Below are 22,781 nucleotides of genomic sequence, written 5' to 3' on the forward strand. Positions count from 1 at the left end.
TAGATCATTATCACTGTCTATCCCAGATAGATAAGTGATAAACCAAAATGCTATGTACCAAGATCTAACCAATCGCTTAGATTATATTATATGATCGTTTAAATTTGAAGCTTTAGTTAGACAAGTGGTAGATCAAAACAATGGTTTACCAAGATCTAAACGATCGTATACTAACATCTAAGCGATCGTTTATATTATATTATACGATCATTTAAATTTGAAGTTTTTTCATGATCGTTTAAATTTTACTACACAATCATGTATCAAGATCTAAATGACTGTGTATCATGACTTGAACCATCGTTTAGATTGTAGTACACGATCGTGTAAATATTTTGTAAAATTTGTTATTTTTTACAATTTCTCATTTATTTATTTAAATTAAATTATCAAAAATTGGTTAAACTCCTCTACATTACATGAGAGTGGTTAGTGGAGAGGGAATTTAACCCCTTCATATATCATTCTAAAAAACTAACCGACCTAATAGATCTCTCATTCTCGCACAAAGTATAGAGAAATGTGAGCATAAATTTTTTACATGTACATAATAGATTAATACAAGATCATTCATATCAAATTGTCAATAATAAATTATAAACTAGATTCTATTGAAGAATTGATTGATGACAAAATGACTATTATCTTCTTCAACCAAAACTTGAAATGCCCTTAGTGGGATCTCTTTTGGTGGGATATAAGAAAGATTGAGTGCCTATTATTTTGGTGTATTGAGAACTATAGCCTAAGTCTCTTTATATACCAGCTCAATTAAGGTTCTCATTAAAACCTAATTAATTTATAAATAGGCTTCTATCCATTTAGTTCATATTCATTAGAAATCTAGGTTCTTAATTAAATAGATCTTTAATTACATGATAGGGTCAAATCTAATAAAATAACCCAATGAGATAAATTATCAATCCACATACATAGTCCATACCTTAATTATACATATTATTATTTAAATATATCTACCAATATCCTACTTCGGCTATGCTTGTGGACTTGATATAGTTAAATCACATAAACCTTAAGCGTGTATAATATCTTATTTTAATATCAAAATTCCCCTTTAGTTCAATCTGATCCATTTTCTGTATTAGCACGGAACATGAACTTTTGTTACTTTGTAACTAAATCTTCTTTGATTACCAATTCCAATATATTCAATGGCATAAATAAAGCATAAATAGATAGCATGAAAACTTGATAAATTGTAGAAATACAAGTTATTGTGACCTTTTAGGTAGAATTATGGGATCAAAACGCATAGTAAATGTGCCACAACGCGTAACTTCTAGTGTAAATTCATAACTATTAGTAAACACATCCTACATAAGTATCCATCCTTGTTTTACTCTGGTTTTCATTGTTTTAACCCAAGATTAATAGTAAAAGAAGAATAGTGAATCACAGAGGAGCACGTACATGGATTATGTGAGAAGAACCTTATCTGACAAGTACAATTCTTAGGCGAAACTACGTCATCACACGAGGAAGGTTCACTAGTAACAAGAATAGTAGTTGGAGTTGATGTCACTTCACAAGGCTGCAATGGGTGCTGACATGATTAGAAGAATAGAAGTTTTCTGTTAAAAGTTAACTATAAAAGGACTCCATCTCTACCAAGAAAAGTATCTGGCCTGAATGGGCCAAAGCTTAGAGAGTTGGTAGAAAGCAACAACCTTTCCATAGTCTATAAAAGTCATTCTTCTTCTTCTCCGCTCAATCTGTGAGTGAGAGCTTAGGGACAGAGAAGATTCCATCTTTTCTTTCCCCTTAACTTGTAATGTTCCTTTTCTTTACTTTCCATTTTTGTATTTCATTGTAATGTATGTTGTTCACATTGTACAGTGACCTAAGGTCTATATTTTTTTATACATTACATGTTTGTACCTTTTCAATCCAATATTCATTTACTGTTCATGTCAAAGAGGAATAAGACTTGTAATTACTACAAAGAACTATCTAGATTAACAAAAAAAAATAACATTTCAAACTCAAGACACCAAACCATGAATCTTATGTAAATTTCAAGAAAACTGTAAATTATTTTGGATTCAAATAAAAAAGAGAAGATTTTTTTCTAAGAAAAACATAATTTGACCTCTAATATCCATAATCACATTAAAAGCCCTAAAAAACTTAGATAAACATTTAAATTAAAAATTTTGTCAGTCATAAAAAAATAAAAAAAATAAATCTTCTCATCTTTTCTAAACCAAGGGTGTGTTTAGTATTGAATATTCGATTGTGTTTTGGATTTAATTTTGATGTGATTAAGTAAATAAAATTAATGTGTTTCGCAACCTCTAAAATAGATTTTTAAAAAATAAATTTATAAAATAATGTAAATTGGGATGAACACTTCAAACCAATTCTTAGGGAAATAAATTGTGTTTAATAACGGTTAATCTCCCTAATTTGGTCAAAACCTTCTCCATCAACTATGGTCAGCCAAAATTTGACTATCGCCTCCAATAACCGTCTTCAGTGAACCTCTGACTACTATTTTTTACACAATCGTCGACAACCAATTTTCGTTTACCATTTTCCTCACAACCGCTTTCGACCAACCTTCGACAACTGCTTTTTGACAATTGTAACTAGCCAAACTTCAGATGACTATTTTCTAGCGACTATCACAAAACAATTATCGACCACCATTAACCGTCAGCAGCAAACTTTTGCTAACTATTTATCTGGCTATTGTTTTTTGCCGATCATTGACGATCAACTTTCGTCTATTGTCTTTTTTTTTGGTAACCCTTGTCGGCCAACCTCTAACAACCATCGCATATCAACTTTCAAACAATGTTTTTATGGCAACTGTTTTTTGTCACCCGCTGACGGTCAACTTTTGTGTACCGTTTTTCCCTGCAACTATTGTTGGCCAATCTCCAAACAACTTTTAGTAACAGATATTGACAATCTTTCAACCATCCTTTTTCATTAATCATCGTCGACATACTTTCGACAAGCATTTTCTAATGGCCGCTGTCAATCCACCTTCGACCATCATTTTCCAACATTGTGAAAACCATGGTTGCCCAACTTTTGTCGATCATTTTTCAATAACAGTTGTTGCTCAACTTTTGTCGGTCATTGTTCGACAATCATTGTCAACCAACTTTGGTCGACCATTTTTTGGTGACCGTTGTCAGTTACTTTTGTCAATTGTTTTCAATGACCGCCGCTAGCCTACTTTAATAAACCATTTTTTTATTACAGTTGCTAGCCAACTATTGACAATCGTTTTTCGATGATAGTTGTCAAATATTTTTTATCAATCGTTGTTTTGTGACCGTTGTTAATCAACTTTCACTTATCGTTGTCTGTCAACTTTCATAGACTGTGTTTTTACCATCGTTGCCCAATTTTCATAGACCATTTTTGGTAATAATTGTTTCCAGCAAACAACGACCATTATCCAATGATCGTTGCCAACCAACTTTTGTTGACTATAGTTCAATGACCATTGTTGGTCTACTTTCTTTGACCGCTTTCCCTTATCTGTCGACTTTTGCTGATCATTTTTTATAACTATTGTTTGCTTACTTTCATTGGCCATTTTTCAATGACCATTTCCGGTCAACTTTCCTCCATCATTTTCCCTCGACTCTTATTGATCAACCATCTTTTGGTGATGATTATCATCAATTGACTTCCAACGATTGCTATTGTCAACCTTTGATTACCATTTTACAATAACTGTCCCCAGTCATCTCCAACCACCATCCTCAATGATTGTTACCAAACTTCTATCAAACCAGTCAAAAAAAATTGGTTGGAAAAAAAAAAAAGATTTTAAAAAGAAAAAAGAGAACCGTGATCTACAATCTTTATTCAAATAAAATAAAGTAAATAAAAAAAAAACCCAATCACTTTAGATCGAAAAGAAAAATAAACAAATATATGTTATAAATACTGAACTCTCTCCATTCTTCTTCTTTTGTTCAAAAGAATTTTGTTAATCCACCCTCTCCCTTCTTTTTTCCCCTTCGTTTTCTTTATGAATTTCATTTGTTAGCTTTATTACTGCATTCTTAGTAATTATTGAATATAATTTTTCTTATACATTTTGAAGTTCTTGTTTTATCTATACAAATAGATCAAATCTAACTTTTATATTTTTCTACAATTGAGCTAAACCTTTTGTTCTGACCACCATCTCCTCTTACCTTTCCTTTCTTTTTCTTTCTTTCTTCCCTTTTTTTTCTTTTGTTTTGGTTTTATTTTGGTTATATTTTTTATTCTCTTTTATTATTATTTAAAACAGAAACATTAGCAACACCGGTAGTACCTACCAGTATAAATAAGGTCATACAAGCACTATATCGCACAACAATTACAGTTGCCTTACTCACCATTTTGTCCAATGTAGCTACCAAAATGTATTTTCAAATTTTCACAAGTGAAAATGTTTCCTTTTGCCATGTTAAAACCTAAATAAATCATCTATAAAGCCTTGATGACTAAAAATACACTTTTGCTCAAAATTGAATGATGCATATATATTAGACAAAATAGGACATTAATGTACTAAAATATTTACAAAATATAGCAAAATTTCAATGATAGAATCTGAAATTTTGTAAATATTTTCAATAGTTTTACAATTTATGATAATTTTCCGACCATCGATAACATTTCTCATTTTGTGAAACTCTTTTTGCTGCATTTTCAGTCCAAATTAAACTGCAAAACTTACAACTCTTTGGTAATTGAAACTTACCAGCAACCGTACCCTCTCTTGTGTTCATTAAGCAGCTTTTAAGCTTTTCGACAAAATCTCGTAAAAATGCTTTTGCTGTCACAGAAGAATAAGAGAAAAAAATGACAGTTAGAAAAATGATACATCACAAATACTTAGTTTTGAATAGGATAAGAGGAAAATAAACCTTTTCTGACACAGATGGAGAAATCTTAGTTAGCCCACGCTCAAAATGGACCATCTTGATTGTACATGATGCCGATTCAATATTACTGTTGTCCAATGTCAATTTCTCTTCCAAAGCAGCCATTGCAGCTTCATTCATCTGTCACGGATAATAATCACATGAGTTTGACCTTCAACCTTTCCCCAAGTAAAATGCTAAAGAGAAAACCCTGATTAGTATGCGTATGTTAAATGGGATACTACAAAGATGTGTTAGTAGAGATACTAATATTCAAAATACACTGATACAAGAAAAATATTGTCATTATAGCTTAGATATAATTAATAATATGTAAGGGACCTAGTTAGAGCTATATGGGGTTGTTATTATTGCAGTATTTGTAGGATTAGTATAAGAGGCATTTTGGAAATTAGATAGTAAGTTGGGTATAGGGGTTTTAGTTATAAATAGTAGGGGAGAGGTTGGAGAGAGTTGGAAAGAATTTTGTAGTGAGAATTCTTGGTAAAAGAATTAGGGAGCGTCTAGCCCTCTCGAAAAGCTAGGAGTTACTTTGTTCCTTCTTCTTGTGGTATTTTAACATATAATTCATATTTGATTGTTCTTTAACTGTCCTTGAAGATTCTACCCCTCCTAGCACAAGTATGTATTACTAGTGGTCTAACATATTCTCAATATTAGGAGGGTCCAAGTATCTTGAACACTTTATTTATTTTGTAATTCAATTATTTTTTATAATTCAATATATTAATGTTCTACCCTAATCCTACAACATAAATATTGCAAACACTAACCAAGGCAGCAAGATCCGCTCCACTAAAATTTTCACAAGCCTCCATTTGTCCAATTGCAAGTAAATCTACACTAACATCAATAGGTTTCTTCCTTCCAAGAGCTTTTAAGACGAGGCCACGCTCAGTTGGACCAGGAAGAGGAACATAAAGAAGTTTTCCAAATCTACCCGGTCGCAGTATCGCAGGGTCTATGACCTCGGGTCTACCAAAATAAAATTATTGTGAGTATTAAAATCAAAATGAAGCTCATCAAAGCATATAAATGAAAAGGATATACCTATTTGTAGCACCAATAACAAAGACACCTCGTCGTTGTTCTGCTCCATCCAACTCTATGAGTAACTACAAAAATGAAGTGGATCCATTTTAACACAGTGAACCAACGAGTCTAAAAGAAACAAGGATAGAAAAGGAAAACTCAAGACCCTAAGCATAAGAAAATTGTAAGCAATTCATTGCATGGAAATTCATCAAACCTGGTTCAATAATCGCTCCACTACCCAACCCCCTTCTTTACCACGTTTTGTTGTTAAGGCATCCACCTACAAACAATTGAAAACAAAACAAATATATATTAAAAAAGTAATCATACATATGTTTAGATCTTTCTTCTGTCAATCAGCCACACATCCATAACCATTCTAGAGAAAAGGGAAGGTTTAGGTGATCATCCATTTTAGAGCTTCTCTTTTTTGGGGTGGCCTTAGTAAATTTCATTGTAACTATGATTTTTTTCTTATTGATGTGGATTTGAAAAAATTATGATCCCCTCCGTTCCTATTCTGGACTTGATTCTTTGCAATTGACAAAATCCCTTTGTTTCCTTTATTTAAAAAGAAAAGAACACTTGCAAAGAAAGTTTGAAATAGAGATGAGAGATGACACGGCTTAAAAGTAAATATTTTGATAGCATATAGTCTAGAACCTTCTTAAAATGTTGGGTTTCGTTTGGGTTCATGGGTAAACTAAATATACACTGATGTAATCACTGATGTAAACTAAATATATACTGATGTAATCACTACCGTAGATATATACTATTCCTTGTACAAACCCTTATGTCATAAATACAAAGATGATTATCAACAATAACTAGCAAATAGTAATATGCATGAGTCACATATCTCTTGTACTTTGAGTATTCTTATGCAATAATAAAGAGTCTCCTTTCCAAAAGAAAAAAAAAAAGTAATGCAAGAGTCACATACTTCATCAAAAAATAGAATGCATGGTGAGCACGTCCTTGCCCGACTAAATAATGTACGAACAGCAAGTTCACTTTCTCCAACATATTTATTTAGTAACTCGGGCCCCTGTGCAAGAAATGGTTAATATGTGTCTATAAAGGCAATAAGGTAATCCATAATAAACTACTGCTTTAAGTTTTGAGTCACTTCAATTCCAAACCTTAATGTGAATGAAGTTAGCTCCAGCCTCATTTGCAACGGCCTTAGCAATTAGTGTTTTACCACATCCTGGAGGACCATATAACAAAAATCCAGTAGCTAGATCTACACCAAAGCCCTAGAACAATTAAGAGTAATTGAATTTGGGTTAAAAAAATTTGACAAATTGCTGTAAGAACAAGCAAACCACCAGAAATTCTAAACCATATAGAAAAGAGGCATAAAAGAATCATATTTTATAGACAAAAAATAAGGGTACATTTGGTGAACATTCTGCAACCAGAAATTCGAAAATAAGAGGTTCGATAAAAAAAACATAGTTGCATTTCATGTTTTCAACGTCTCATTTATGTTTGGTAGCAGAGTTAGAAAGTTATTTCCAATTTAAACAATTGACCAGAAGATGTTTGATAATATGAAGTTATGAATCATTATTAATCCATCTTCCTCGTTGATTAAAATTAGAAGTTGGTCTTTTTTATGTAAGATTGTAGGGGGAGGGCCTTCTTGTCCCTTGGTCCGTTATCCTGTTCTTGATCTTCTGGAATAGAGGATTTTTGTTCCTAATTTATATACACACATAAACACAATTATAAACCATAAAAACAGTTCTAAGTAGCAACTAAATATAAGACTAAATCTCAACTAATATTAATTCATTTAAGGACGTGTATTATGTTGAATGTTAATTTTTTTAATAATTATTATCATACAAGGTCATATAATTAATACTATGATATTAGAAATATTTAGATTGAACAACAATTACATGAGTTTATGTTCTATATTTATCAAAGTTTATCAAATCTTTTTTTTTCTATTTCAATGTATTGCAGACTGCATTTCAAATTTTGAATACAATGTAAACATAAAAATGATGTTTTCAAAATTTCAACTATTTCAATCACACAATCCGTTTGATTTTGTGAATCTAAAAACCTAGAGCAGAATCCAAATTCCATACCAATCAAAACATAACATTTTGTTGGTAAAATGAAATTTACAAAACTAAGGAGCATTAAGCTTGAAAATCCAAAAACTGAAGAATAAATTTGCTTCTCTAATTTGATTGGATCTACCTAAAGTCATAAATCTGCTTCTCTAATTTGATTGGATCTACCTAAAGTCCTAAACCAAAGCATTACAATAGAAATTACTCTAATTCTAGTATCCAAGTGAACTTTTTTAAATAAGGAACAAAACTTTTATTAACAAAGACAAAAGGATAATTTGGTCGACTGTTAGCAACACAATTATACAATTACAAAAAGATCTAGTAAGGAATGAGGAACAAAAAATAATTATTTTCTGAATGTATAGAAAAACCAGAAATAAATACCTCATAATCCTCTGGATACTTTACACGTCTAACTACATAGCGATCAAACTCTGCTCTTAGTTGTTCTAAGCCTCCAACATCCTCCCACTTTACACTGGGAATTGCAGAAAACCCTTCTCTTCTCAATGATGGTTGCACCATTTGTATTGCTTCCTGCAGAATATCACAGAATAGAAGAGAATGACAAATCTAGTTAATATCATTCATTTGAAAAATAAATCAAGAACTTACATGAAATAAGCATCCTTGAAAAAATATATAATAATAATTATATTATTATTATAATAAAATTTAAAAAAATCAAAAAAAAAAAACCACTGGAAACTGCCATTGAGGGAAAATAAAGAATATAAGGGAATTTTTCAAAAAAAAACTCAAATCCCCAAAAAAGGGAACATTCTAGAGAACGGGAGTCCAAGCAAAAAATAAGACCTAGCAAATAATTACAAAAAAGATTCACGTCAAAAAGAGATTAAATCTCACAAGGGTCCAAACATCATTAAAGATACATATATATTTGCTCACCTCAAAGTCAATCATGGTTATCGCTAATTTTTCCATCTCTTCCGGCAACCAAGGTTGCCTCCACCAATCTTCTATATGTTCATTAGCAGCACAATCAGTAGATAACTCACATTTTCTTTGATCAATTATTCTCTTCATGGCAAGATTACCAGCCTTATTAGCCAATGCTGTTAAATCAGCTCCAACAAACCCTGGAGTTGCCCTAGCTATTTTCAAAAGATCAAATGAACCTTCGAGTCTCAAGTTGCTAGTAAGAACAGTGAGAATTTCAGCTCTTGCATTTTCATCTGGAACACCTAATACGATCTCACGATCAAAACGACCCGGCCTCCTTAATGCAGGATCAACAGCATCAGGCCTATTGGTAGCACCAATTACAAGAACATATCCTGGTCTAACATTGGAATTATCATCCTTTGAACTTGCATCCTTAGAATCTACAAGCTTGTGGAACCCATCCATGCAAGTCATTAATTGTGTTACAATCCGTTTCTCCATTTCTCTCTGTAGATTTTCTCTCTTTGATGCAATTGCATCAATCTCATCAATAAAAACAATTGATGGTGCAGTCCTATAGGCTTTGGAAAATAGCTCCCTAATATTTTCTTCTGACGCACCTAAAAGTTTCATAAATAAAAATACAAATAAATAAAGAATACAATTATTTTTAATAATCAGACCTATAAAAATAACATATTCAGCAATAAAGAAAAGGTTTGAGGACAGAAAAATGTTCAAGCAGCATTGAAAGTTGAACTTGAAAACAGTAGTAAAATTGTCAAAAGTTGCTATGTTGAAGTTTTAGAGAGAACTTTTCATCAACTTAAGAAATCCATTATATTTGTGTATATATTACAAATAAATACCACAAATTCAAAGTGCAAGTTTAAAAGTTTAAGTATCACTAAGAAAAATATATCTAGTGTTGAATTGAACTATTGAAAGAACGAGATTAAACAATATAGAATACCAATTACATTAGAGCTGCAGAGTTTAGTACTAACAATTCACCAACAACTATAATATTGATAATAATAATACTCAAAAGGATGCATCCTAAAATTCGTTTTCCAAAATGAAAAGCTTAACCCTATCAGTACTGTACAATGACAATAACATGACATATTGCAAGAATATATACCCTATCTCATAACCAAATTTCATATCTTTACATCAATTTAACCACATAGTTTCACCATTCAAACACACAATTTCTACTATTTGTGCAAAATGAAAACGTACCTGAAACACCCGACATGATCTCTGTTGCAGAAATCTTATAAAAAGGTACACCAGTTTCATTGGCAATGGCATGAGCCAATTTAGTCTTCCCACAACCAGGGGGTCCATGAAGCAAAATTCCAGCCATCGGCCGAACCCCCAACCACAATGGGACCTGAGGATGGTAAAGTGGAACAATCACCTCCATCTTTAATTCGTCTAGCACGCTTTTCATCCCTCCCAAATCCTTAAACCAAGGCCCTTCTATTTCTTCCCGATTAAGAGAACTCTGCTTTTCCTTTCTCGATATCTCCTTGTTTGCATTCCCTTCATTCCCCACATTAATTTTTTCAGCAACCTTATCATCTATAGCAACTTCCAGCTCCATACTCTTCTCCAAATGCTCATTCTTCAATTTCTTTGACTCAGCATAAGATGTTCGAAGCATTAACTTCATCAAATCAAACTCCGGCTCTACTTTTTCCCCATATATAGCATCCTCCGACGTTGACACTGCTCCATCACCACTGTTACCAGAACCTGTCGAAGAAGATGAAGATAAAGACGAAGAAGAATCATCCTGATTGTTGTGTTGTATCCTCCTAAGGTGCATATTCTCCATATTCTGCAACCTCTGTTCACCTACATCGACTCTCTTAGGGCGCTTCTTTCCAATGGTACTGCAATCGGCATCTTCGGTTTTAGAATCTTGTAATCGGCGCTTGATTTTGGTGGGCGTGGAAGAAGAGGGAATGGATTTAGGGGTTTTGTTGAGATGTGAATCAAGGGTTTGTTGGACGATTGAAGTGAATGGTGATTTCTTGAGGGTTCGGTAGTCCCTATAGGTGGATTGGAGGTGATCGACGATGTCGTCGACGGTGGGACATTTGTGACGACAGGACTTAATACGTTGAAGAAGGAACCCACGGTTCACAACGGACGGCGATTTGCCACCGGCCATCTCCGCCGCGTTGCTTTGATGAAAATGAGAGGTTTTAAACCTAACAATGGGGCTTCAAATAAGGCTTCGACCTTTTCCTTTTTTTCCCCTTGGGGGAACCTTAACAGAGATTTCAATTTCAGAAGTGTCTAGTCTAAAAACCAAAAATCATGAATCCTACTTTGGAAAAATAACACAAATAATTTTAAATTGTTATAATAGCAAAACATAAAAATTAGAAAAATAAATAATTGAAATAATCACTCAAATGCCTCCATCCAATATAAAAAGTACAATTATTTACCTAAACCCCAAATACATTCTAATTGAAATAACATATGCTACATAAAAAATTTCTAACAAAAACATAAAGATTAAAAAACTTACCATCAATGGGAAGTTCCACCTTAAAATCTATTTCAACTTTTGTAAAATTGAGACATATTCAGTCAAAGAGTTTGACATTACACCTGTCGAACAGCCATAGCCAAAAGCTTCAAGTTAAAAATGAGAGCATTGTTGATATTATAATAAATATGAAATCTTAGTTAGTGGAGGAACTTGTTGTACACATACTTTAGTTTTGATCATGATCTTACATATTATTTTTAGATTTTGAGTTTTCACTTATAGTGGTTTCATATAGTCTGTTTATTGATATGTGATTATATATAGGTGTTGGATGATGTGTATTTGCTGTAGTATTGTATAGAAGTATGGAAAAGTGTACTGGTATATTATTGGTTTGTCATAGAAGTGTTGAAGTGTATGCTAGTTTTGTAGGTGTTGATCTTCTGCCTTGCAGGCAAAATAGAAATATTAGTTTGTCATGGAAGTGTGGAAAAGTGTATGCTGGTTATTAGGTGTTGAATTCTATAGATAAAAATATTATTGATTTGCCATGGAAGTGTGAAAAAGTGTATGCTGGTTTTTTAGGTTTTTTAGGTGTTGAATTCTATAGTTAGGAATATTATTGGTTTGTCATGGAAGTGTGAAAGTATATGCTGGTTTTGTAGGTGTTGATCTTCTGCGTTGCAGATGAAATAGAAACAATATATAAGGTTTGCCATAGAGTGGTAGACATTCTATAGATAGCACGGGTGCAACAATTTTTTCTATATTTTTATAATATTTGATGACGAACATTTCATGTTGCAATTCGTGACAAATAATTTCGGTTTCAACATCATAAAAATGGACAATAATTATTCTAATAAAAAGGGCTATAATAATAGACATTTTTGCGCGTTATCATTAAGCTTAAGTTATAGTATTATTCTCCATATCATGTAAAGTGATGTATCACATGGTTTATGATTAATAAAAGGATAATTTCTCGTATATTGTTATGTTGAATTGCATCTTATTGCCTAAAATATGAACTAATGAGACGTTTAACCTAAGAATAAGAACATAAAGTTGAGCTTTGGTGTTTGATATGTCAGAAATGCTCGAAGTCAAACTGCATCTTGTATTTACGGGGCGAGGTGTGACATGCATCTTTAACTAGTACAAAGAGTTTCTTTAAAACTAAAAATATACAAGTCTCAAAAACCATAAAGTCTTGATCACTCGCCTAGGACCAAACAAAATGGGAATACTAACAAGTTGATGTGACACAATTATGACACAACAGATGTTCAGTTTGGTAAGTCGATCACTGGATTTTCTTCGCTACCTAGGGAGGGAGAATAAAACAAACATTTGAAATAGTAGACAAAAGTGTCTAGTGAGTAAGATTTTTCACCAACACATTTATTAAATACATTTCAACCATAACGTATTGCAACTTTTTTCACAAATTCACGGGATATAAATAAATACATTTTAATAGTAAAATTTTGAGTTCAACTCAAATCATCTCACACGTTAGGCGATTTACACAATTCAAATCTCATAAACAATAAGTATAAATCATATGAAAACCATATCTTTTCAAATCATTCATAAAAGCTCATACCACGTAGACACACATTACTTATAACGCATTATATCATACTGGAGAATCATTTTGCATGCTTTATTACATTTGTGTACCCTTCCTCAACTAAAGTGTTTGCCACACTCTTTTGTTGAGTTGTTGTTGTGTGAAGTGATCTCAACACAACAACAAGTCTCCACCAATTCCATGTCGCATAACGCAACTTTCAATGTTAGATCACACAGTAAGCAAAGAGCATCCCACAACAGATCACACAGTAAGTATGAGACATTGTATTCCAAATCACACAGCAAGAATAAGACATCTTATCTCAGATCACACTGCATGGATAAGACATCCCACACAAGAACACACAACAAGTATGAGAAATCTCATTGTATATAGGGTACCAATGATCCTTTTATCTCAACATTCCAGATCGTTTTCAATTTCAAATCGTTTTATCTCAAGATTTGAAAGTGTTTCCAAAAAGACTGTTTTTGTGTCCAAAAGAAACATAAAGCTTGGAGTTATTTGTTATTTAAGAATTAACCCACAAGTACTGAGGTCAAATCAAAGAGGGCACCATGGCCCAATTCCCATGTATGAAAGCGATGACAATATTCCCAAATAATTATTTCAAACACTATTTGAAGAATCCTTCAAGACTATCATCAGTCAAAATTTGCGTAATGCATTTGGTTTTTCTCACCCTTGCTTTCCTCTCTTTACCTTTCTCTCTTTTTTGGCTCTTTTTCTTCTATGTTCCTTGCCAATTCTCCTTCAATTTTGGTTCTTTAGATCATTAAATCCACTTAATCGTAAACCACAACCATTGAAATCGCCAATTCCAACCTTCTAGAGCTCAATTTTGATTCTTTTCTTCCCATTTTTCCTCTTTTGGCGTGCCCTTTTCGAGATCGTATATGCAAATCAGCTTTCGTTTGTGCTAGGTTTTCTTATTTTGATTCCGATTGTTTTTTGCCATCAGATAAGCTGAGTCTAAGAAATGGCGAATTGGCGATAAACCCACTTTTCGTTTTAGGATTTTAAGGCAGATCAGTTGGACTATTTCTGCTTTTGGTGAATTTTCTTTTCTTTTTTCTTTTTTGGATTCGGTATCTTCTTTCTGTATGGATTCAAGAAATTGAGAAGTTTGTAGTTAATAATGAACAGTTCAGGACTAGTCTGATTTGTTTATGGGTTTTGATTTGATGGAGACTATCCTCCTGATATAGAAACAGTGCAGTTTCAGCATTCTTTCCCTCGCCTGTGTCTGCTAATTCATGGTTTTTTTTTTTTTTTTTAGCTGGACTTAGAATCCTTCTATTTGGAATGAACTCTGTGCCTGGGCTATAACGTAGTATTACGCATTGGTGGGTTAATTTTCGATTGATTGCATATGTTGCCTGAAGTCTGTGGATTGAGCTTGTTCCTTTCCCTGCCAGATGATGTGTTTTCTATTGTGTCACGGTCCCTTACTCCGAGGGACCTTTGTAATTTAAGCCTGTGCTGTCGAAGTCTACATGCTTCAACAGCATCTGAAAAGATCTGGCTTACACAATGTGAGATGGTAGGAGTTTTGGCTGCAAAAGACCTTATTGATTGGCGAACTGGTGTGGCGTCCTATAAGGCACTTTGCCGCTTTCTCACCAGGATTGAGCCATTGATGGGAATATGGGTTCATCAGAATCCAGAGCTCGGCAATGTAGTTTATGTGATGCCGGGTTTTGTTTCAGTTGTTGGTTGTAGGATAATTCCTCAAGAGCTTGGTCCATTAGGCATTGAAGAGGGGCCAATCCTTTGGGCACCTGTTTTTGAAATCCTGGGCGATGCTGATGGCACTGCATCGTTTTGTCTTCATGGAAGAGAGAAGGGAATCGATTATTTTTACCCAGGTCTGGTGAAAGCTGTTGACAAGAGTTGTAATGTGCTCCTCCTTGAGGTTGACACTAGGCCATACAAGAATTATAATAGTACCTTGTTGCATAGTAAGAGCTTTGTTAACCATTCAGATCAGGAGTCTAGAAAGGTTTGTAGGTCTAACAGTGATAGGTCCCAGTGTGTTTTCGGACAGCACGAGTCGAAAGTGCCATTTGGCCGGTTGACTTTTAGTGATAGAAGAAAATTGCTTGAAACTGTGATGAGTCAAGTTCGTGTCAAGGTTCCTAATCCAGTTACTGGACCTCTATTTCCTAGGTTGAGGGATGATGAAGAGAACTTCAAGAAAGATATGGTGGCGTTATCAAAAAGGAGGTCTGTACTTATGCAGTATCGTAAAATTGGTGGAAGTCAAATGTCTTGGAAGGGCAGTTCTGAGCTGTTTCCAAATCCTAATCAATTGGAACTAAGTGAGTTCAGAAAGTCTCTTGACGGTTCAACTGATCTTCACAAGTCAATTAATGGGGACAATGATCAGATAAGATGCCGGAAGAAGAAAACTATTGGCAGGTATTTTACGCAAAGCCTTAATCATGTACTTAAGAAGTCTGGCTTATTCAACGATGGCAAAGGAATATCAAAGAATGGTTGTTCAAGTACTGTGAATAAATATGTGCAACTTGAAGATTTTCTTAAATCGGGTGATACGATTGGATTGGCATTGCATGCTTCAACCATGAAGCTATCTTCTTACCGAGGATGGCCTAATATGCATGATAGTCGGTTTGCATTGTATAAATTGCCAATGCGAGCGCCAACTGCTGAGCAAGAGTATGCTGGTTTATGGGGAGGAACATTTGGATGGCCTCCAGGGAAGCCTACAGAGGACAAGCCAGGAAAAGCCCTTTTCTTTCTTTTGCTTTCATATGAGAAATCCCAAGACCAATTGTTTCTCATTGCAACAAAAATATTGGAAGGAACACACTATGTTTTACATCCAAATGGTTCTGCAATGTTCAGAGTGAATATTAATGAACCTTCTGCAGATCCATTTCCTTGGGAGTCTGATGGGGATCTATTGCCTGTTAATGTTCAGCATACATTTACGGGAGAGGGAATTGCCAATGGGTATGGATTTCGATACCCTGGTTCGAAGCCAGGTTCTCTCTATGTATTTCAGAATGGCCAACTGGCCTTCATTTGGAAGGAGTCCAAATCTGTGCTGACCTTGCAGAGATTGAACTTGCAAGATCTTTTGAAAAAAGGTGAAAGAATACCTCCCCTTCCCCCAAGTGTCAACTTTTCCTATCTAACCAAGTCATACTCAAATGTCTTTGCTGGCTTCCCAAACACTTCAACTAGTTTCTCCTCGCCAAGGTTTGTTTGCATTGTTACGGCTTTATTTAATTTTTCTCTATTCCTTTCATCTGCAACCTAATTTCTCTGCTATACCTGATGATATGAACATTTTTTATATTTCAACTGTATGTAGTTCGTAGAAGTGTCGGCAACGACTTGTTTCTCTGTTTTTCACATTTTTGTATCAGTTACTTATCAAGCTGTCATTTGTATCTGTTACTTCGCTTATCATGGGGTTACTAAAGTTGGTTTAGCTGAAGCCAAGTGGTGGGTTTTTGTTTGAAAAATAGCGTAATCTAGTTTAGTTTTACTGCTGCAGATCAGAAGTCTCATCATGCACATGAATATGAAAATGTCAAGTTATGCCAGGAATATGTCTGATGCAATACTAGCTTATATTATGACACCTGTTCACATTTGATACCAATATTCCTTTCAAACTAGAGTACAATATTTACTTTTTGGTTAAACTGCACAGCCAGACGACTCTACCGAATTTTGTGTTGATTAAACTCTTGACACAAAAGCTTAAGTTAATGGGTGGAGACAAATGTAATACTATATCATTTAGCACTTCTGTCAATTGTGGACTTGAAATATGTGGAGGACCGGACAAGTAGAAATCAATGTCAATTTGGGAGGAAATGACATTGTAGGGCTTTGAAAAACATAGGACATCCTAGATTACTTGATACTATGTACTGATTAACCCACAAACATAAACTAATGAGTGAAGAAAAATTTAATATTATATCATGTAATAGTTTGGAATGAATCTTTAGATAGGATGGGGAGTGGAGGAATGTTCACACTTAAGTTTATATATTCTGCTGTCCTAATGCACCATTGTTCATTAGTTGAACTCTTACTATATAAAACTATATTCTATTATTAAACTAAATCTTCTTTTTTGGGTTGCACAGAGGAACGTGCTCATAGGAAATTGATGGGATAAAACATTTGTTGAAAGAATATCTTATGGGTGTCAGTTGATGGTTCAGCCTTCGTATTCGTTGCTTTGAGAACAGTTGGTGATGCTTAAAAGTTCAAAAGAATCCTTCAACTTAGGGGAGGTATTCTATTGTACTACTATGCCAATTTAATATTATGGTATCTTATTTATGGTTTTGAAAAGGGTAAAAAAAAAAGAAAAATAATGTGTATTCATGTAAGGATTGTTATGCCTTTTTAAGAGTAGGGAAAAAGCAGGTGCCTTGAATCTAAATAAAGTTTTCTATATCCAATCTTGCTTCCTTACTCTTTATAATTCTGTATGTCCCTCTCTTTGTTTGAGAAGTTGTTCTCATGACCTGCCTCTATTTTTATTGCTTCACTATGCCAATTCTACTGTACTGAGATGCTGAAATCTTTCTTTACTCTATCTGTTGTTTTGGCTTTTTACACTTTGTTTGTTGGTTAAAGAAACGAAAACCATTATTTGATAACTAATTTATGTTTTTTAAAATTAAAACAACCCCACATATAGCTTTAATTTTTATTTTTATTTTCTTACCGAAAGAGAGAAGTGAGATTTCTTTTTGTACATAGAAATGAGTGGAGAGCAGTTTTAGATGGTTATGGATAGAGGGTGTTTCTAGGAGTGATTTTGTGACAGTCAATTTTTTTTTTTTTTTTTTCCTTTTGGTTTGGCATGAATTAAATTGATTTTAGAAGTATAGAATTATTTCTAATTGATTTTGGTGGAATTAAATAATAGGTGAGTTTTGTTAAGTGATTTTCGATCCATCACTACCAAGATGGATATCTAATATAGTTTTGTGCAAAATGTTATCGGTTATTCTTTCTAAAAGTTTTAATATTGAAACAAAAAAATGATTGACATTACCGTTAAATGGTTAATAAAACAAACAATTATTCATGTTTTGAATTTTCTATATAAACATATATGAATGAGGCATATAGTTATTTTGTTATATTTTGTAATAAAATAAGTAGAAATAGAACTTGGGGTACTTGTAAAAATAGTAAAATAAGTTATAATAATTAAGTCCATAACACACATATTTTATTATTTGCGAATATGACAAAAACAAAGTTCAACCCACACGATAAGAGGTAAAATGTCATAAATGCCCTCGTTACTAATATACATTTGATATACCTTATACACCTTGATATACCTAATACTTCTTGATACATTCGATACACCTTGATATACCTAATACTTCTTGATAGATCCGATACATTTGATTGATACTTTTATCAATAATGTAGCTTGTATAAGAACTTGAGATAATGTTTAGCAAATTATTTTATTTGTAAATTCTGAAACCGTGTTCAGTAAATACTCACAAGCTATTGCATGTAGAGCTTGAAAATATGTTTAATAAATCATTTTGAAATTGACGTGTTATTCACAATACTTGTATAACCTTGATCTTGGAAATTTCTCCTAATCCTCCTCGTCCTGAAAAATTCACATTTTATTCTTAATTAATTCCTTGAACATGAAAGTATTCAAAACTTCCTTGAAAATTTTCAAAAATATTAAAACAACCCAACACAACTTGAAAACAATCCAATGAAGGCTTTTTAGAGTGTTAGATAAGCATGTAACTTTGGAGTTCCTATGATTGAATCATTGAAATGGTAGGTGCACCTTGTTGCACTACAAGAAATCAGAGTTCTTCCGACGCACAAAATTTCGTGGAGAAAAGAGACGTCGGACAAAGGTAGACCATCCCCAACGCCACAAACATAAAGGTAAGGGAGGGTGACACAATCAAATAATAGTATCCTTTTCTTTAATGTGGTTTTGACAAATGTCAGAAATGGCTTCCATAATTTTGACGTTTACCTTTATGACGTAGAGGAAAGTGAAATATTTCTGACATGTTCACCTATAGCGAGAAGGGAAAGGAAATAATTAAATAGTATTTTCTGTTTTCCACGACACGAATTGCATGACCTATGGAACGTGGATACTTATTTCCGACGCCATTAGTAATTAATGCGTCAGTAATGTGAGGTTTTATCACCGACGCATTACGAATGTTGCGACACTAAGGGGGTTCTCTCGACGTTTTTGTGATGCGTCAGGAGTTCTCCTATAAATAACCCTCTTTTAGTTTGGTAAATCACATAATTGAAAGAGAAGAAGGAAAATGAGAGAGAGACTGAGAAGTTCGTTCGTTCGTCTACTATCTTGCTGTCGTTCGTCGTCATCTGCTGCCGTCACTCCTAATTTCGATAAGTAGTTTAGTTTAGTTTTAGTTTAGGTTTAGTTTAGGGTTAGCTTTGGTTTAGTTTTGGTTTTGGTTTATATGTTGATTTATATTTAGAATTAGTTTTAGGGTTTATTTTTTGAATTAGTTTTAGGTATTGAATTATAGTTTTAAGTGTTTTTAGGATTTAATAATTACTTTTAGAATTAAATTTTAGATAGTCACTGAATTTGAATTTGTTATATCGATTGAATTGGATGGGGGGTTGTATTGAAAATTTGAGTTGGGGGCCAGGGTATTCAATTTGAGGAAGGGAGCGTAATGATTTCAATATTTGAGGTGTGGGGACTGTAGTTGTTTTAAAAATTTTGTAATTTGTAGTTGAGATTTGTTATGGCCATCCTGCAGTTATGGTAGCCTTTAATTCAAACTTAATTGTTGTTTATTTCTGAGTAGTTTTGTTTGTTTGAACTATTAGGTAGCTTGTAAAGATTGAATTAATTTGTTGTTTATTTTTTACGACTATCTTGCAGTTATGATAGCATCTTTAGTTCGAACTTTGTTTTGAATTTTGTTAGTAGTTTTGGGGGTTTGAAGTGTTAGGTACCTTGTAAAGTATGTTGAAAGGAGTAGGTAGGTTGTAAAGATTAAAATAATTTGTGGTTAGTTTGTTCTGGCTATCATGTAGTTATGGTAGTTTGTGTAGTTTAAACTTAACTTTAGTGAAAATTTTGAGAGATTGGGCATAGCTTATTCATTGAGTAAATTTAGGGTTTGAGAGAAGGAGTATAAGACTAATCAAACCTATTTATATTTTAGGTCTTTAACGATGAATAAGAGTTGGATAAAACTTAGGAATAAGTTCTCGATTGAATATAGAGAGGGGGTGTCCCAATGTTTAAAGGTTTCCAAGTTTCACATTGATGATTATGGACGAACAAGGTGTCTATCCAAAAGATGTATGAACTCAAATTGGAACTCATTAGAGGATGTGGAGCGACATCTATTAACAATTAAAATATCCCACTTCTATATAGAATGAGTGTATCATGAAGAGCCAGTGAATTTGCTTAGAGGTATAGAAAGTTTTGATGAATGAACTAGTAGTAACTCTTTTGATGAAGGAACTAGCAATAACTCTTTTCATGAATAAGATAAAATGTTGGGTATGTTTAATGATATATAAGCTTCGATTGAACACGAAGAGGAAACAGAGGAATGTTTGGAGAATGAGATGACATTTAATATTGGAGAAGATATAGAACAAGAGACAACAAACATATTTAAGGAGTTATTGAATGAAGCACACAGTGAGCTATACCCCGGTTGTTCTAAATTTTCCTCCCTGGAATTTTTTGGTTAAGTTTATGCATGTCAAGGTTCTCAATGGTTGGAGTAAAAAGTTCTTCAACATGTTATTAGAACTGTTAAAAACAACGTTTCCAATGTGTAGTACTACTATTCCTAGTTCATTCTACGAAGTCAAATGAAAATTGTGTGACTTGGGCCTGGGATACAGGACTATTCATGCGTGTAAGTATGATTGTGTATTATACTGGAAGGAGTTTAGTGATTTGCAACATTGTCCAACATTTGGTGAGTCTTGATACAAGGTTAGTCCTAACAGAGGGAAAAACATTTCGCATAAGGTATTACACCACTTTCCGTTGTGAAAAACATTTCGCATAAGGTATTACACCACTTTCTGTTGATGCCAAGATTATAACACTTGTTTGTATCACAAGAAAGCTCGTCTGACATGAGATGAAATAAGGATAAACGAGTGATAACAAAGGATGTGTTGAGACATTGATATCTAACTGATACAAAGGGATGAAAGCATTTTGATTGTGAATTTCCTTATTTTGCTTCAGATTCACGATTAAACATTCATTTGGGATTCGCTTCAGATGAGTTTAATCCGTTTGAAAATTTGAGTACTTCATACAGTATGTGGTCTATGATGTTAATTCCTTTCAAATTGTCACCTTTGAAATGCATGAAAGAGTCAAACTTCTTTATGTCATTGCTCATATCATGTCCAAGATCTTCTGGTAGGGAAATTGATGTTTACCTTCAACCATTGGTTAAGGAACTGAAGGAGTTATGAAATTTTGGTATGCGAAACGTATAATTCCGATCAGTTCTTTTAGTTGTATGTAGTGTTGTTGTGGATAATTAATGACTTTTTGGCCTATGGTGACTTATCCGGGTGGAGTACGAAAGGGTATCAAGCATGTTCCATATGCATGGAAGATAGATCATCATTCAAGATAAGAGGAAAAATATCTTTCATGGGACATCGTTGTTATCTTGCAGAGAACCATGTTTGGCGTAGAAGTAAGTTACACGATGAAAAAGTAGAGCGTAGGGCTCCTTCAGTGGTAATATATGAGCATGAAATCTTGGAACATTTAGATTTGTTGGAGTTTCCAGTTATGAGTAAACATCCTTCATTAAAAGATAAGAAAAGAAAGAGAGCTCTTAATTAGACTAAGAGAAGTATTTTCTTCAAACTTTCTTACTGGTTAAGACTAGTTTTACGTCACAAACTTAATATAATACATATTGAATAGAATATTTGTGAAAACTTGGTTTGTATGTTGTTGAATATTGAAGGAAAAACCAAGGATACCACAAATGCTCAGTTGGACCTACAAGATTTAAAAATAAGAAAGGATTTACACCTTATAGAAGTTGGTAAAAGATTGGCGAAGCCACATGCGAGTTACACATTGACTAGCAGGGAGTAAGTTGAGTTTTGCAAGTCCCTGAACTTTCTCGATGGATTTGTCTCTAATATTTCACGATGTGTAAATGATAGAAACGGAAAAATATCAGGTTTCAAAACACACGACTGTTATGTTTTGCTATGTCGACTTCTACTTATTGGTGTTCGAGCATATTTACCGAAAAATATGTACACTGTTGTTACTGAACTGTATAGTTTCTTCTGTGACTTATGAGCAAGAACGATAAGAGTAAGGGATTTGGAACGACTGCAATTAGATATCATAATCGTACTTTGCAAATTGGAAAGAATATTCTTACCTGCCTTCTTCGACATAATGGTACACTTTGCCATTCACCTACCATATGAAACCAAAGTTGCTGGTCTGATCGCTCTTACAGTTTGATGTATCCCATTGAAATAAGTCTACAGACGTTAAAACAGTTTGCTCTAAACAAAGCATGTCCTGAGGGGTCTATTGCATAAGCATATTTGATGAATAAATCAGAGACTTTTTGTTCAAAGGTATCTAAGTGGGATTGAGACTCAATTCACTAGAGATGATAGCACTCTGGATG

At 33.5% G+C, this 22,781-nt stretch overlaps 2 protein-coding genes across 5 annotated transcripts; one reads left to right on the forward strand and one right to left on the reverse strand.

Moving 5' to 3' along the window:
• Positions 1 to 1,255: 1,255 nt before the first annotated feature.
• Positions 1,256 to 11,243, reverse strand: LOC101216502 (cell division control protein 48 homolog C). Of its 3 annotated transcripts, none has more exons than XM_031884252.1 (11): positions 10,208 to 11,243; positions 8,966 to 9,582; positions 8,441 to 8,593; positions 7,103 to 7,219; positions 6,904 to 7,008; positions 6,172 to 6,237; positions 5,973 to 6,037; positions 5,696 to 5,897; positions 4,905 to 5,042; positions 4,739 to 4,813; positions 1,256 to 1,552 (listed from the first exon to the last, which is right to left on the reverse strand). In XM_031884252.1, the coding sequence occupies exons 1-10, from the start codon at positions 11,145 to 11,147 to the stop codon at positions 4,766 to 4,768; spliced, it is 2,451 nt and encodes an 816-aa protein (XP_031740112.1). In that variant the 5' UTR covers positions 11,148 to 11,243; the 3' UTR covers positions 1,256 to 1,552; positions 4,739 to 4,765. The 3 variants fall into 3 exon arrangements, with proteins under 3 accessions (XP_031740112.1, XP_031740113.1, XP_004146387.1); XM_031884253.1 differs by having other exon boundaries at positions 1,256 to 1,564; XM_004146339.3 differs by lacking the exon at positions 1,256 to 1,552 and having other exon boundaries at positions 4,491 to 4,813.
• Positions 11,244 to 13,704: 2,461 nt separating this feature from the next.
• On the forward strand, positions 13,705 to 17,618 carry LOC101216742 (F-box protein At5g39450). 2 transcript variants are annotated; one of them, XM_031884273.1, is made up of 3 exons: positions 13,705 to 14,130; positions 14,357 to 16,305; positions 17,211 to 17,618. In XM_031884273.1, the coding sequence occupies exons 2-3, from the start codon at positions 14,450 to 14,452 to the stop codon at positions 17,224 to 17,226; spliced, it is 1,872 nt and encodes a 623-aa protein (XP_031740133.1). In that variant the 5' UTR covers positions 13,705 to 14,130; positions 14,357 to 14,449; the 3' UTR covers positions 17,227 to 17,618. The 2 variants fall into 2 exon arrangements, with proteins under 2 accessions (XP_031740133.1, XP_004146388.1); XM_004146340.3 differs by having other exon boundaries at positions 13,705 to 16,305.
• Positions 17,619 to 22,781: the final 5,163 nt, after the last annotated feature.

Source organism: Cucumis sativus, chromosome 4 (assembly GCF_000004075.3).
Source record: "Cucumis sativus cultivar 9930 chromosome 4, Cucumber_9930_V3, whole genome shotgun sequence".
In the NCBI taxonomy this organism is placed as follows: domain Eukaryota; kingdom Viridiplantae; phylum Streptophyta; class Magnoliopsida; order Cucurbitales; family Cucurbitaceae; genus Cucumis; species Cucumis sativus.

What these genes read in the sequence shown, in the direction of transcription:
- LOC101216742 (XM_004146340.3), top strand. Translation starts at nt 14,450, where the DNA reads ATGTTGCCTGAAGTCTGTGGATTGAGCTTGTTCCTTTCCCTGCCAGAT.
- LOC101216502 (XM_031884252.1), bottom strand. Translation starts at nt 11,147, where the DNA reads ATGGCCGGTGGCAAATCGCCGTCCGTTGTGAACCGTGGGTTCCTTCTT. An exon ending in GATCATGTCGGGTGTTTCAG is followed by an intron (nt 9,583 to 10,207) that starts GTACGTTTTCAT and finishes TGAAACTTTTAG; the next exon opens with GTGCGTCAGAAGAAAATATT. An exon ending in GTTATTGGTGCTACAAATAG is followed by an intron (nt 5,898 to 5,972) that starts GTATATCCTTTT and finishes TTATTTTGGTAG; the next exon opens with ACCCGAGGTCATAGACCCTG.